Source organism: Lissotriton helveticus, chromosome 9 (assembly GCF_964261635.1).
Source record: "Lissotriton helveticus chromosome 9, aLisHel1.1, whole genome shotgun sequence".
In the NCBI taxonomy this organism is placed as follows: domain Eukaryota; kingdom Metazoa; phylum Chordata; class Amphibia; order Caudata; family Salamandridae; genus Lissotriton; species Lissotriton helveticus.
Genome location: NC_136070.1, coordinates 614,104,438 through 614,121,017, shown reverse-complemented (window position 1 = coordinate 614,121,017; position 16,580 = coordinate 614,104,438). Strand labels below are relative to the sequence as shown.

The 16,580-nt window shown below is 47.3% G+C and overlaps 1 protein-coding gene across 1 annotated transcript in view; it reads right to left on the bottom strand.

Annotated features, from left to right (window-relative positions):
* The window catches only part of PRX (periaxin), a 280,710-nt gene that overhangs the window by 44,694 nt on the left and 219,436 nt on the right, over positions 1–16,580 (bottom strand). Inside the window, exons 3-4 of the mRNA XM_078660654.1 lie at positions 11,602–11,703; positions 6,422–6,541 (exon numbers count right to left, since the gene is read on the bottom strand). Coding sequence (XP_078516780.1) covers positions 6,422–6,448 — 27 coding nt within the window. The 5' untranslated portion in view covers positions 6,449–6,541; positions 11,602–11,703. The remainder of the gene's footprint in view (positions 1–6,421; positions 6,542–11,601; positions 11,704–16,580) is intronic.

Here is a 16,580-nt window from a genome sequence, read left to right as displayed (position 1 = left end):
AGATGTGTGGGTACTGAGGTCCTGAAGATTGTGCTTGCTATGTTGTTGTATTAGTTGCATCCCCAGAATTTATCCTGCAGACCTGCCATCCTTGGAATCACTTACATTGTATGACTGTATGGGGAACAAGGGAATGCTGCGTTGTAGGAAGAGGTGGCAGGGCTGGGGACCCCAGGCACTGCCTGAATAATCACACCCGCCCCCCCCCCCCCCATTCTTCCTACCCCCAAAAAAACAAGCCTTTCTGGAATAACTGCTCTTGTCCTGTGTCAGTTTCATAAATGTAAATGGATTTCCTCAGTGCAGTGTCTCAACGCCCAAGCTGACAACTGACTGCATGCCAAGGTTCCCAACTAACATTATGGTTCACCGTCTGACAGTCATTATTTATGTGGTGCCACCTGAAGAGTGCCAGCAACCTGTGTCATGAGGTGTGGCGGTGTCTGTTGGCAGGCCTGCACCCAACAAGCTTCTTTTTTTGTCAGTGTGGCAACACAGTGGCGCAACAGCGATTTATAAGACCTGCATTTTTTCAATAGCCCAGCAATCATAAGGGGGAGGGCAAAGTGTGATTGGAGAATGGCAAAAAACGATGCAGAGTTTAAATCCAAGACCTATATGGTATAAACCCAAAGCTCGAGATGTACACAGGCTGGAGGGGTGGAAGAGTATGTGCCAGGTGCAGGGCAAAACACCCAACTGTCTCAAAGAAATGGACCCATCAAGAATTAAAGACCTCAAAAGGAGATTGAAAAACCCTAGGTAAGGCCATGTATTTGTACAGAGGCTGGTCAAGGGATCAAGCCGCCGACCAGCAGCTGTGGAAGAGTTACGATAGGTTATGAGCTCCTGAAAAGGTTTATTCCTTACGGATTAAAGGGGCCAACGAAGGCAGCGTAAGGCTGGGGTTCAAATGGGATTTGCAGAAAAGAGAGGATATGGAATTTCCCAAATAGGTGGGCTTCAGATTCAAAATAATGGCCCTCTGACTCTATGCATGCACCACTGTGACAGCATGTAGTGCTTCTGACTCTGGACATGCACCGCTGTCACAGGATGTGGAGCCTCTGCCTCTTTGACTGTAGGCGTGCACTGCTGTCACAGTATGTGGAGCCTCTGACTCTTTGAATGTAGGCGTGCACTGCTGTCACAGGATTTGGAGTCTCTGACTTTAGGCGTACACCGTTGTAACATTATGTGGAATCTCTGACTCTAAGGGTGCACAGCTGTCACAGGATGAGGAGCCTCTGACTCTAGGCGTGCACCATTGTCACAGGATATGGAGCCCCTGACTCTATGACTCTAGGCGTGCACTGCTGTCACAGGAGGTGGAGCCTCTGACTCTAGGCATGCACAGCTGTCACAGGATATGGAATCTCTGACTCTAAGCATGCATCGCTGTCACTGGATGTGGAGCCACTGACTCTAGGCGTGTACTGCTGCCACAGGATGTGGAGTCTCTGACATTAGGCGTACACCATGTGACAGGATGTGGAATCTCTGACTCTAAGCATGCATCACTGTCACTGAATGTGGAGTCTCTGACTCTAGGCGAGCACTGCTGTCACAGGATATGGAGCCCCTGACTCTATGATTCTAGGCGTGCATAGCTGTCACAGGATATGGAATCTCTGGCTCTAAGCATGCATCGCTGTCACTGGATGTGGAGCCTCTGACTCTAGGAGTGTACTGCTGCCACAGGATGTGGAGTCTCTGACATTAGGCGTACACCATGTGACAGGATGTGGAATCTCTGACTCTAAGCGTGCACTGCTGTCACAGGACTTGGAGTCTCTGACTTTAGGCGTACACCGTTGTACCAGGATGTGTAATCTCTGACTCTAAGCGTGCACAGCTGTCACAGGATGAGGAGCCTCTGACTCTAGGTGTGCACCTTTGTCACAAGATATGGAGCCCCTGACTCTATGACTCTAGGCGTGCACTGCTGTCACAGGATATGGACTTTTTGACTCTAAGCATGCATCGCTGTCATTGGATGTGGAGCCTCTGACTCTAGGCGTGTACTGCTGGCACAGGATGTGTAGTCTCTGACTTTAGGCGTACACCATGTGACAGGATGTGGAATCTCTGACTCTAAGCATGCATCGCTGTCACTGAATGTGGAGTCTCTGACTCTAGGCGAGCACTGCTGTCACAGGATATGGAGCCCCTGACTCTATGACTCTAGGCGTGCATAGCTGTCACAGGATATGGAATCTCTGGCTCTAAGCATGCATCACTGTCACTGGATGTGGAGCCTCTGACTCTAGGCGTGTACTGCTGCCACAGGATGTGGAGTCTCTGACATTAGGCGTACACCATGTGACCAGGCCCGGACTGGCCTTTACGGGCACCGGGCAATTCCCCGGTCGGCCGCAAGGGTGGGGGCCGTTTTTGGGCCCCTGGGGGCCGTTTTTGTGACAGGGCCGTTTTTGCAGCAAAGGTGCAAAATTGGCCCTGTAACAAATTCGGCGGAAAAGCGGCCCTGGTAAAGAGCTTGGTGGCATCCCCCGTCCCCCAGGGGGAGGAGGGGGGGCCGGCCGAGCACTTTGCCAGGGCCGGTTTTGGTTCCCAGTCCGGCCCTGCATGTGACAGGATGTGGAATCTCTGACTCTAAGCGTGCACCGCTGTCACAGGACTTGGAGTCTCTGACTTTAGGCGTACACCGTTGTAACAGGATGTGTAATCTCTGACTCTAAGCGTGCACAGCTGTCACAGGATGAGGAGCTTCTGACTCTAGGTGTGCACCTTTGTCACAAGATATGGAGCCCCTGACTCTATGACTCTAGGCGTGCACTGCTGTCACAGGATATGGACTCTTTGACTCTAAGCATGCATCGCTGTCATTGGATGTGGAGCCTCTGACTCTAGGCGTGTACTGCTGCCACAGGATGTGTAGTCTCTGACTTTAGGCGTACACCATGTGACAGGATGTGGAATCTCTGACTCTAAGCATGCATCGCTGTCACTGAATGTGGAGTCTCTGACTCTAGGCGAGCACTGCTGTCACAGGATATGGAGCCCCTGACTCTATGACTCTAGGCGTGCAACGCTGTCACTGGAGGTGGAGCCTCTGAATCTAGGCGTGCACAGCTGTCACAGGATGTGGAATCTCTAACTCTAAGCCTGCTTCGCTGTCACTGGATGTGGAGCCCCTGACTCTATGACTCTAGGCGTGCAACGCTGTCACTGGAGGTGGAGCCTCTGAATCTAGGCGTGCACAGCTGTCACAGGATGTGGAATCTCTAACTCTAAGCCTGCTTCGCTGTCACTGGATGTGGAGCCCCTGACTCTAGGCGTGCACTGCTGTCACTGGATGTTGAGTACCTGACTCTAGGAGTGCACTGCTGTCACTGGATGTGGAGCCCCTGACTATAGGCGTGCAGCAATTTCACAGGTTATGGAACCCCTGACTCTAGGGATACATTGCTGTCATAGGATGTGGAGCCTCTGACTCCAGGCGTGCACCACTGTTACAGGATTTGGAATCTCTGACTCTAAGCGTGCACCGCTGTCACAGGATGTCTGTACAACTGGGCTCCAAAGACAGTCGCAATGTATGCTTTCAGGTACCCAGCTGGGTCTGAAATCTACACCTCTGTCAGTTAAAGTGGGTGTTGCTCTGGTTGGATGTATAAACTACTCCAATATCATGGGGTAGTAAGTACACACTCAATGGCTCGACCTCTGTATAGGTATGTGGGTGTGTGTGTGTGAATGTGCGCGTATGAGCGAGTGCGCACTGATGCCGTTACCCAGGGCTTTAAGTAGGCGTGCACAGCTGTCACAGGATATGGAATCTCTGACTCTAAGCATGCATCGCTGTCACTGGATGTGGAGCCTCTGACTCTAGGTGTGTACTGCTGTCACAGGATGTGGAGTCTCTGACTTTAGGCGTACACCATGTGACAGGATGTGGAATCTCTGACTCTAAGCGTGCGCCGCTGTCACAGGACTTGGAGTCTCTGACTTTAGGCGTACACCGTTGTAACAGGATGTGTAATCTCTGACTCTAAGCGTGCACAGCTGTCACAGGATGAGGAGCGTCTGACTCTAGGTGTGCACCATTGACACAGAATATGGAGCCCCTGGCTCTATGACTCTAAGCATGCACTGCTGTCACAGGATGTGGAGCCTCTGACTCTAAGCGGGCACCGCTGTCACAGGATATGGAGCCCCTGACTCTATGACTTTAGGTGTGCACTGCTGTCACAGGAGGTGGAGCTTCTGACTCTAGTTGTGCACTGCTGTCACAGGATATGGAGCCCCTGACTCTAGGCGTGCACTGCTGTCACTGGATGTGGAGCTCCTGAATCTAGGCATGCACCGCTGTCATAGGATATTGAGCCCCTGTCTCTAGGTGTGCAGCAATTTCACAGGTTGTGGAACCCCTGACTCTAGGGATACATTGCTGTCATAAGATGTGGAGCCTCTGACTCTAGGCGTTTACTGCTGCCACAGGATGTGTGCCTCTGACTCTAGGCCTGCACCACTGTTACAGGATGTGGAATCTCTGACTCTAGGTGTGCACTGCTGTCGCAGGATGTGGAGCCTCTAACTCTAGGAGTGCACCACTGTTATAGGATTTGGAATTTCTGACTCTAAGCGTGCACCGCTGTCACAGGATATGGAGCCCCTGACTCTATGACTCTAGGCATGCACTGCTGTCACAGGAGTTGGAGCCTCTGACTCTAGGCGTGCACCACTGTCACAGGAAGTGAAGCCTCTGACTCTAGGCGTGCACTGCTGTCACAGGAGATGGAGCCTCTGACTCTAGGTGTGCACCACTGTCACAGGAAGTGGAGCCTCTGACTCTAGGCGTGCACCGCTGTCACAGGATGTCTGTACAACTGGGCTCCAAAGACGGTCGCAATGTATGCTTTCAGGTACCCAGCTGGGTCTGAAATCTACACCTCTGTCAGTTAAAGTGGGTGTTTCTCTGGTTGGATGTATAAACTACTCCAATATTATGGGGTAGTAAGTACACACTCAATGGCTTGTCCTCTGTATAGGTATGTGGGTGTGTGTGTGTGTGTGTGTGTGAATGTGCGCGTATGAGCGAGCGCGCACTGATGCCGTTACCCAGGGCTTTAAGTAGGCCGGGTCTCACTGGTGCTGAGCACCGGCAGTTTTTTAAAGGGGGCCTCGAAACGGGTCTCTATCAGGATCTGTTTTGTGCCCTGGCACAGGCGGGCCGTTTTTTTTCTCCGGACTCCAGGTACAGCAGGCACGTGCTCACACTGCTCACTTCTCACTAGAAGTTACGGCATGGCTTAATGCCAGGTGAGCGGTCTAGGGGAAGGGAAATCCTTTAAAGAAAGTCACTTTCTCTCTGGATTTCTCTTCCCTTTTTTAAACTCTGGAGCTGCAACACTGTGTGGTATCACCAGGGCTTTAAGTGGAAGATTTTTCAATAATATTTAAGCCCTAGTTGTTGCTTATTTATCTTACGCAACTAACACCCATTGACAAAGTCAACAGTCCTGACTTGTAGGTATGTTGTATCATATATCTGGATGCATTGACAGAAGCAGCAAAATACTAGAGGGGCAGCACACTATGCTAAGCATAGATTTTAGCTTACATGTTTTTTAAGCCACGCCCTTAATTACATTGGCCATGCCTCTTCGAGTGACCCCCCCCCAGTTTTTTCATTGCACTTAAAGTCCTGCCTTTACCTCTTTTTCAGAATATATGCACCTTATTAAACCCTAGTGCCTGACTAATGTAAAGGCCTTATGCTGCACGTATATTGCACAAGTATTTTATGGCTCATATACTCATGGGTTAGTCTATGGCACGTTGAGGCTGATGAGTTGGAGAGATGATCTCGCTATGTAAATACAATTGGAATTTTGTATTAATAATCTGGTCCCCTATCCAGAGCAATGGTTACTTTTTATGAGTTGAATGTAATGTATAGCATTTTTATCTGTGCTTTTATGGCCAACATAAAGTTTTAAGATGATGATGATGATATAGGTATGTGGGCCGGTGCGTGTGTGTGAACGTTTGCGTGCAAGCGCGCGCGCACTGATGCCGTTACCTCTTTTTCGCAATATATGCGAACAGCTGCTTTTCAAATATTTACCTCTGCGACAGTATGTGTGGGACTACTGGGACCAGAACACATTACCTGTATAAAGTTGGGTATGAAGGAAGGTACCTTAACCAACGCCACAGACTGTAGGCCTAACTGGGTGTGTGGCTTCATTCCCCATGAACAAATATATTTTAAGCTTTTGAATATTGTAGTGGTTTTAATTAACTACACAATAAAGAATTTTCTATTAAAAAAAAAAAGAATTTTCTATTCCATGAACATGCATTAGGGTTCCTACAGCTCTGTAGGGCTGCCATGACCTACAGAGCATCACTATCAGAAATACGACATGATCCGTATATTTCAAGGAAACAGTACCCCTGTTTCTGATTGTTTAGGTTCCATCTCGGCGTCAGACGGCTGTAAACTTCTCCTCTGATTCTGTCCTTTCAGCTGCAGCACTTGTTTTAGCTCCGCGTGCAGTTTTTCCTTCTGCGCCTAGGAAAGAACGACAGGGTTTGTCAGCAAAGCATTCTCCGCCCTGAAGAGGGCGCCAACAGACAGCACATAAACAAAAGCTGCAGCAGGCGACACCGGCATCTCTTTCCAAGAATACAATAATCAAGGCCGCATGGGACTTTTTAGTCTTTCCTCATCTTTTCATGCTAAATCCCCCTGGAATGATAAGCAACCGAGGCACATAAAAATGCAGAACATTGCTAAATAAGGTGATGCTCATTGCCGAGGCGAGGAAGGGAATGCGGGGCCTCGCTGACTGATGCCGAGAGCTGATTCCACTGCGCGCTCTTTCACACAGACATTTTTTATTCTACACACAGAGAAAAAACACAGCGGGCAAAGTCTCTCTGGTCTAGAAGATGTTTTGGGGAACTCTAGGCAAGCGGACCAATGTCATGTTGACGTTCAGTCACTACAGTCTTCGCTTTTATCCAGCAGAAAGAACCTTGCACGAAACGCATACTTGTAATGATGAACGTGAAACTACAAGTCCCAGAATGCATTGTGGTTTTTGGGTGAGAAGTCAATGCTAGCTGTGTGTTTGGGTTACCTACTTATGGAGTGCCAACATGACTACCCAGCTTCTGCTGTCGTAGGCATATCTCGTCCTTTGACAGGGGTGCATAGCGCACTGATGCATTTTTTTCTGCTTTGCTTGGTCGTACTTGTTTTCTTCAATTTGGAAAGGGTATAGGGCAAAGCAAAAATACAAGTAAGAGAATGCAAAGAAAAATGAAGGACTGGCAGAAGCCACCTCCCATCCCTATTGGACCTACACCGGGGTTCCATGACCAGGCTTCGGCCTCGTTCCTCTACATGGTCACAGAACAGTGACATCCAATATCCTTATGATGTATGGAAGGGGGTATGTTATTCCATATATAATGCTTGTAAGCCTGAAATCCTTTTCCAAACGCCTGTCTCTAAATTCCTTCTTACACTCTAGTTGTGACATCGTTGGTCCCTGTAGGAAATCTGCCTTTTTTGCATGCTTACCTGGATTCTTCACCTTTTGCTGGGCCCTACATTTTTGATGGGTTTACCCCTGATAACCAGGAATGACCCCTTAAACATGGTTGAATTGCATACTCCTAATTGGTACATTTTCCTTGCCTTTGAGTCCCTCGTATATGATACAAAATGTACCCATGGCTGACAAATTAAATACCACTAGTGGTCTGCAGCTCATACTGTGCCGTCCACTATAGCGGCAGTGCAAACATGGCTTCAGGCCTACCATTATAACCTGACAATGCCAAACATGCACCGCGCCCTGTTAAAATTAACACCTTTGAAAGGTAAAAACCTTCATTTTAAATATTAGTCCTCCTTATATAGGCCTTATAGCCCACAAAGCAGGGTACATGGTATTTGAAAACAGAGCATGTAGAAATTTAAAGTTAACATGTCCTTACAGTGACAAGGCCCTAAAAACTATTTTCACTGTGGCAGGCCTAGCTGTTCTATGTAGAAGATCAGAGAACAGATTAAAATACTAACACTGTATCTCTGGGAAAGGACCAGCTAGAAAAATAATGAAAGCCCTATTTTTAATAGTTATTAAAAATCCAATTCAATGGCGAAGTCAGTTTTGTGATAAATATTAAGGGAAAGTAACTTTTTGAAAAGTAAAGTTATTCTTTACCTGGTTCAAATGTCAGAAGGCTGATTAGCATAAGTCTCTGCCAGCTCTCAGCCTGTGCTCAGCCTTGAATAGATGTGAAAAAGTTATAAAATGAATCCCAGGGCTGACCTGAATGGGTAGAGATGGTTCCTCAAACTCCACATAATAAGCAGGGTGGGGCTGTGGCATCCTTTTTGACACCATAGTGTCAAATCCTGCTTGGCAGGTCTGTAGAACCACATGTAACACTTCAAAGGGAGAGAACATGATGCCAAGACAATTATTGTGTATCCACTGACTGGTTGCTGGAGGACCCAGCTTTTGTCCTACCTGACTTCTGTCTCTGTGTTTGCTGTGGGTACAGCGGCTGCCTCAAAATGGATTTTAGTGTGAGATGTGGGAGCACACCCGGCAGGCTTCTCCAACGAGTAGCTCACCAGCAACCTGTGAGTAGCTCTCCTGTGTGCAGCCCAGCCCTTAATCTAGGAGCTTTTGCTTGGCTGAATGAATATATGTATATCAGCGTTGAAAAGTGAGTATTCAACATGAAAATTTGTGTTTTTTTCAAAACCACTAACTTCCATACAATATTTAAAACTGATATTGGTGGATTTATGAGTAATAATATTAAGTTAGTATTATTACCTTGGTCCAAAGGCATTGCAGATGTGGCTATTATGTATTAACCCTGTAGAGGCATTCAACGTTTAAAAAGCATTTTTTACATTACTGCTGGTAATCCTGCCCTGTGGTGATCACGGCTGGTAATCTTGCATAGGGTGGTCACTAATAAAATCTTTTCTTATGTGCATGGCACTAATATTATTAGTAGCTCAGGATGATTTTCATTGAACATAAGTAGCCCTATTGCTGTAAATGTTGGAGACCCCTGCACTCTCCCCAGGCCTCGTAGCCTAAGTCTAGTGTGGCTGAAGGCTTACGCCATCTTGAAAATTGACCTCCACATGGCATTGTGGGCCTGTTTGCAGCAAGGCAAACAGGTTTTGCGGAAAAAGTGGGTAGGAGGTACCCCTGGGAACTTTTACCCCATTGGTTAGGGAATGCCCAGGAGTCATTACCACACACTATGTACTGCCAGGCATAAATATAGCACCCAAAGCTCCCACTTCAGAACACTTTGTGGACCTGAGGAAGATCAGAGGAGGACTGGACCTACCTTCTGTAATTTGAGAGGAGCCCTCAAGGACTAGACCTGGTCCCTCTTGTACCAAGAAAAAAGAAGTGAACCCCAAGGGTCAATTGGGTAACCTCCTCTATGGCTACTGGGAGACAAGCTGAAGAGACCTTTTCATGGAAGTACCCATCTGACCAGTGGCAACTGGACCTGGACAGGACCCTGCTGTTGGCCTCGCCCTGCATTGTGAGTCTCTAATTGCCTCACTTCAGGTCCTTGGGCGCATAAGAAGTGCACTCCTTTCGTGGATTGGAACTTAAAAGACTAAGTCGGAAAGTAATATCTTTGACCGAGATGAACCAGGTTGATGTAACTGACACATGCTCAAGTTCATTTAGTGACTTTAAGGGTTAACCCTGACCATGGGTGTGATATTCCATGAGTGGAGAGTTACCCACCCCAACAATTAACCCAATTTCTTACTGTCATCTGTAATAAGAAAATGACATAGCTATTCTGCTGTTGTAAGCTACATATAGCACTGCTGAGGTTTAATACCCATGAGCAGTGACATAGAAAGAATGCAATGGGCACTAATGCAATTAAGCAGGCCGAACCCCTGGTTGGGTAGTAAAAACAGACACATTTGGATTTTAATGGGCTCCTCACACTCCTTGGCCTCAGTGCCACAGCTTCTGCTGTACTATTTTCTATTATTATTATTGTTATTAAGAAACAATTTTAGTGGTAGTTCTAGATATACAAAGTGACAAGCTGCCAGCAACAAGACAAGCAATACACCAGTAGTACACCAAAAGAAAGCTCAGATTGCACACTTGTTACTAAGTCCTATACATTAGTTCAAAACATTTCATATCAGCAGCGCCAAAGGTGGAAATAGGAAATGGTGCTACGCTGGAGAAATGTGTCCCATTGTAAGAAGAATAGCCTGGATTACCCCACTGCCTCTTTATGAATTCCAACCATCCATATTTTGGGATGCTTTTGCAGGCATCCCCTACCTTCTGCACTGGTGATAGTCATCCCCCTGCAGGGAAGCAAGAATCTACCCCCATCTTGCCTACACATTCTAAAGGGCAAAACATTATGTACCGCAGGATTTAAATACTGCACGTAAATAGGATATTGCAAGTTACCTCGGAGTTTGTAAACCTCAAAGTGCTGGTAAACCCTGACAAAACCAGACAAACACCATCTCATTCTGCTATTTGGCTACGAAGCTCCTTGGGTAGCATACACACGGCTTCTGGCAGTTTCTCGGGTGAAATCTCACATCTGATCTATGTGATAAAATGTCTACATTTTCACTGGAAATATATCATTTTTCCTGGATTTTATATCAATGGCATTCCTGATTCATTGAGCTTCAAGTTTCCCAGGTCCACGTGTGAGTAGCTCATCCTTGCCAAGCTTTCTAAGCTTCGTCTTTGCGTTCTAGGTCTTGTACTCCGGCTCCCGTATCAGGATCAACAGGACTACAAATTACAGAATGCAAAGAATAAATCCTGGATTGGACGAGTTACTCAGCATGGAACTGGGAAGCACTCTGGGATTGGATTGGAGACTCACAAATAGATGTCAAAAGGTCCAATGTCAAGATTGCGGTTTTTAGCCAGCCTTAGTCTCTCAGCTACTAGCCTAAAGTGTTCTGGGACTTGCTGTTTTAATTTGATTGTCTTAAACTATTAGCCTGTAAGCTCTGCCGCACATATTGCTATTGGTTGAAAAAGCAGACCTGACTAAAAGTCATCTGCATGACATGGGGCCAAGTGACATTTAAGCTCACATTTTTCTGGTGATTGCACTGTTTCGTGGCATCCACTTTCTCAGACAGAAATTCTCATTATCTGTAATATTTTGACACTTAAAGGCGATTGGTGTACAGGAAATATGACAAATCTCCTGGTACTCCAGGCATCTAAAAGGCAATGGCAGAACACGTCAGGCACTGCCTGGCATGCAACTGACTCAGCCCCAGCAGCTCCAGCTTGTGAAAAAAATGTTCCCATTCCCCTAAGGCCAGAAAGACTCTGGTGAGTGGTGACATTTGATTGCCAAAAATGAACAACAATATTCCCAGCCCTGCACTCTCGGCCAAGTCAATTTCCGCCCCTGATTACGCTCAGGAAGCCCTGCCGGCCGGAATGCCTCGCCTGCAGCCTCTTGCTGATCAGTTTCCCGCCATCTGTTGCCTCTTCCGGCCCAAAAGCCCGCCCCCTCCTGGCCCAGAGTGGGTAAAAGGAAGTAGCCCATTCCTACCGCCCGCTCGGCGTTGCTGGCTTCCTCTGCTGACAGGGGCTGCTGGACTGGAGGGGGAGCCTGGGATTTCGGAGGTTTTTCCTTCTCCTTTACTTTCACTGCCTGGAAAAAATTTAAATTAGAAACTATCAATCTGTGCATGAAAACCAAACTTTAAAAAACTGAAGTCAAAAGTCAACAGAGCATCAATGTTGTTAACACTAGGCAAAAAAATCACCTCTTTATTGCTAGTTTAACAACTAAACGCAGCAATTAACAACTGAAAGATGACCAACTTTTGAGAAGAGCTTTCCACTGTGCGGGAATATGTTGCCAAGTTTTTCATAACTTTTGATCTATTTGAGCTTGAATCAAAAAAAAAATAGTGTGCAGCAGATGGATTATGTGGCAAATCCATAATTATACGGAATGCACCAGGGCCGCATAATCACTTAGTTCCAGTGGTCCTAACTATGTGCATGGCGTTCACAGATTCGAATCCCAACAAGTTCTGCTCACCCGCTTAGCTTTCAGACAGTCAAAATAAATATGATCAAGATGGTTGAAATGAGGCGTAATATATAAATTGGTCTAGACACAACCAGTTTGTGCATGCTGTACCTAATGGTGTACATATTGAAACCTATACGTCACCTTGCATATTTATTTTTAAGAGTTGAACATGAGATGTGGACAATTTACTTCCAGGCCTCTATCTCCTGCTGCCCAATGGTAGGGCGGCCACGTGGCCGGTCTTCTACCTGCATGACTGGTTACAAAAATTATGACAATCACCTAAGACAGGAATTTAACCCCCTATCAGTACATATTTCAAACAGCAAATTTCAGAAGAAAGCCTCTTTAAACCTTTAAATCGACCTTAAGGATCCCAGACTGATAACCAAAGTAAACAAAAACAGAAAAGTTACGTTACAAATTAATACAGAGGATTTTATATAAACTCTATTTAAGTATCACGTCTGGGCTCTTAAAACACGAACAACTGGCCAGTATCATTCCCTTTGAAAGGTGGCAATCCTAGTGGGAAGCTTTAGGGAGTAGTTTTGGGCCAGTATCAGAAGTGGTCTATCTTCAGGTGGGGAGTTAGTGATTCATGGCGGAGGTCCTGCAGGCACGGGGGAGTCAGCGCACTCGGGCGGAATCTCCGCACTCGTGACGGAGGCCCTGCAGTCACCGGGGAGTCAGCGCACACGGGTGGAATCTCCGCACTCGTGACGGAGGCTCTGCAGTCACTGGGGAGTCAGCGCACTCGGGCGGAATCTCCGCACTCGTGACGGAGGCCCTGCAGTCACTGGGAAGTCAGCGCTCTCGGGGCGGAATCTCCACAGTGAGAAATCTCATTATGGAGATTCCGCCCTGAGTGCGGAGACTCCCCCCACAACTGTGGGGCCTCCCAGGGCCAAACTGGGAACCTAAAGCAGCTCTGACAAATGTTGTCAGGCCAGCCCCAGTACTGTGCGTAGCGAGCACAGCAAACGAGCCTGACCATCATAAATGGGGATTGGGGGTGTGGGGGTTGGAGGATTTCTCTCCTCAAGAAAATTTGTCAAACAAAATTGCAAAAACAGTACATTCTACCACACATTTTCATTAGATATTCACTTGTATTAGATTTTAGAGCACAGTAAAGGATAACCTTACAGTGCACCAGGATATGACAACCTTGTTGGGGTCTCTTCAACAATTTCCTAACTATCACCCTCCAATAGTGCCCCTCATCTCACCATAGCCCCTCTCACATGTATTTCATTTGTTTTGTAGCGCCTCTCATACCAGTGTAGGGAGTCAGAGCACTTTGCATCATGCACACACACAGAGACAGTGAATCATACATGTACAAAACAGTAGTTAGAAAATGTTACATAAGACAAAAGGGAATACAGGTGTAGGATTTACATGTCATCCATACTGGTAAGCATTTTTTAAGAGTGCTTGGTCTGGGGAAGCACAGACTCAGGATTCAAAACAATACACAGTGTTTGGATTTACTAATGAAAAAGTAATTCTACCCAAACAAACCCATTTTACCAACATTAGGATAATGGTTGACTGGGGAAAATAAAAACTTTCGAACTTGTACCATGCATTTTGCATACAGGTCTTTGATGGCACGTCATAGCTCACCGTGCTCGATTTATTATGATCAGAGGCGTCACTAGGGATGGTGTCACCCAGTGCGGGTAAAGGTGTCACCCACTCAAGACTTACTCCATGGGCTTGCTAAATAATAAACAAGAGCTTTTTATTTCAGATCCCCTTCATGCAAATTAAATGGAGGGAAAGATAGGCAGAGCGGTGTGTACTGGTAAATGTGTGAAGGAAAGGGAGGAGTAGCAAAATGATTTAAAGCACTCACTGCCTAACATTCCTACATCATTGTCGACACTGAAGTGCAATGGCATGGTAGTAGGGGTCGTGGCGGGGGGGGGGGGGGGTGAGGGGGGGGGGTTGTTATAATTTAAAAAACTTACCTTACCGGCTAGTCCCGCTCCGCACCGCCTCAACGCTTCTGACCTGTCCTGGGCTGCCGCGTTTTCCAACAGGTAGCGAAGCAGGCTTCAAGCAGCCTCCCGCCCTCCCCTGCGCCAATCACAACGCTGCCATTGCTAAAGCAGGGATACCACTACCTGCCCATAGGAGACCGGGGGTTGCTGCATGAAGCAACCCTCGGTCTCAGCCCAGAAAATGGAACATGCGCACTATTTGCTGCTACGCTACCTTGGGCCTAACTGCAGGCTGTCAGTCAACTCTAGGCTGCTGCCGCAGCGCCACCCACCCATCCCCTTAGCTTCGTCCGGGCTCGCAGCGTCAGTGAGCCGCAGCTGTGTTGCCCCACTAACCACGATCACCTGGGGTGACACCAATCACCCGGTGGGTGATTGGTGTCACCCCAGGTGATGGTGTCACCTGGTGCGGTCCGCACCCCCCTAGTGACGCCACTGATTACGATTGTAAGTTATGAATTGCAAATAACTGAAGGATCTGTGACAAAACCAGTAACCCACTGAGCTATGCATTTCAAATACGGTTCTGTGATCTGCATGGTACACGTCCTTTGCAGCAGCCATATTAACCCTCTGCATTACATTAGAGGAGTCAAAACTACCAATAGCTAAAACTCCAATCTCTCTCCTGCAGGAAGATAAACCACCAGATATATCAATCTTGACCCTTTTAATGTTGCCTGAAAACTGCTGGGTATACAAGGAACTCTGCAGTGAGAGTCGTTATGCTGGACAGTCCTGCTGATTCTGTTACTGGGGGTCGATATTGCAGCACTGCTTCAAAACCGGCCCCCTGTATTTGAACCAGCTTCCCACCCCTCCAGCCTCCTGGGGAAATGCCCGATGCCCGGTATGGCCAGTCCTGCCTTGGGGCCTCAGCCACGAGTGTGGATGCCCCTTGTGAATCAGGCGCTAAGTCGGGTAAGTTGGGTTTCACCTTAGACTAGCAATACTCAAACCACAGGCGTATGTACCTGTGATTGACAGAAGGGATTTTTTTAGACCAACCCTCCTTTCACCACCCACCTCAGGGCAGTGAAAAACACAGAGAAATATTACCAGGCATTGAACCCTGATGACTCTGTAACCAGAGGATGCAGTGAAACCTTTCATATTTTAAAACTTGCTTCATACTTTTCAGCCCTGAAAGAAGAGGGCTGCATTTGTTGATTTTTGTTTTTTGATTAGCTACTTGAAGCATTAGACACAGAATGGCAGAATAAAAATGCTGTGATGGGCACTGGAGAAGGGTAAAAACACAGATGGTCACTTACTGACCTTCAGAAGACTCCTCAAGACCTGGCTTTTCGAACAGTAGCAGCTTCCCCACCCCTTAGTGCCTTGAGACCCTCACGGGTAAGTAGTGCGCTCTACAAATGCCTTGATTGATTGATTGACTTCACTCTCTCGTCTCTTTTTCAGGACGTAGGAAAATATTGCAATAGGAGAGACAAAAGGGCACATACCCCCCCTTGTATTTTTATGTTTTTATAGGGGAAAATATAAGTATGCTTAGTTCTTAAACCTTATCATACCTTCCATCCATCCTATTTTTACTTAGACCGCCCTGGATTTTAGACTTGGGAAAATGCGGAGATGTCCTACTAATATTTGTTCTCGAGAGTCCCTACTGCAGAATGCTGGAAGGTACATTTTCTTTTTGTAGGAGAAGGAAACTTGTAATCTGGTAGTGTGCCAGTTGCTCATAAATGCATTCCCAAAACAACTTTTATTTTTAACATAGCCACAGTTTCTCATTTTGATCTTTGAACCTGCAGCCCTGGATTCTAAATCATGTGAATAGGGGAATGTGCAGGATCTCTCTGTACTTCATGTAAATGTGTGTGTAAATGTGTGCATACTTGTAAAGCGCACTGCTGCCCCATCTCGGGGCGTCCTGGTGCTGTACTCATACCGCTGTGGAACCCTTCCTGGCTTTCCCTGTGAGATGCCCCCTCCAGGGCACCCCCAAGGTGAAGCCAGGCATCCCAGAGCTCTTGGGGCCGTTGTGGAGATTAAGCAAGCAATTGCCCAGAGTTGCAGAGTGGGACTCTATGATTAGAGTAGGCACCGAGGCGAGAATTATCGAGTCCGCGGACATTGAGCCCAAATCGCAAATATATGAGTGTAGAAACCATTCGAAATATAAAAAGTACGAGTACACTGCGCTGTCAATAACATGTCCCCCAGGTGAGGTAGGGAGTGAGGGATGGACAGGGCCGGACTGGGAACCAAAACCGGCCCTGGCAAAGTGCTCAGCTGGCTCCCCTCCCCCTGTGGGGGGTTGAAGGTGCCGCCGAGCACTTTGCGGGGGGCGGTTTTCGGCCGATTTTGTTACAGGGCTGATTTTGCAGCTATGCTGCAAAAACGGCCCTGTAACAAAATCGGCCCCCAGGGGCCCAAAACCGGCCCCCACCCGTGCGGCGCACCGGGGGATTGCCCGGTGCCCGCTACAGCCAGTCCGGGCCTGGGGAT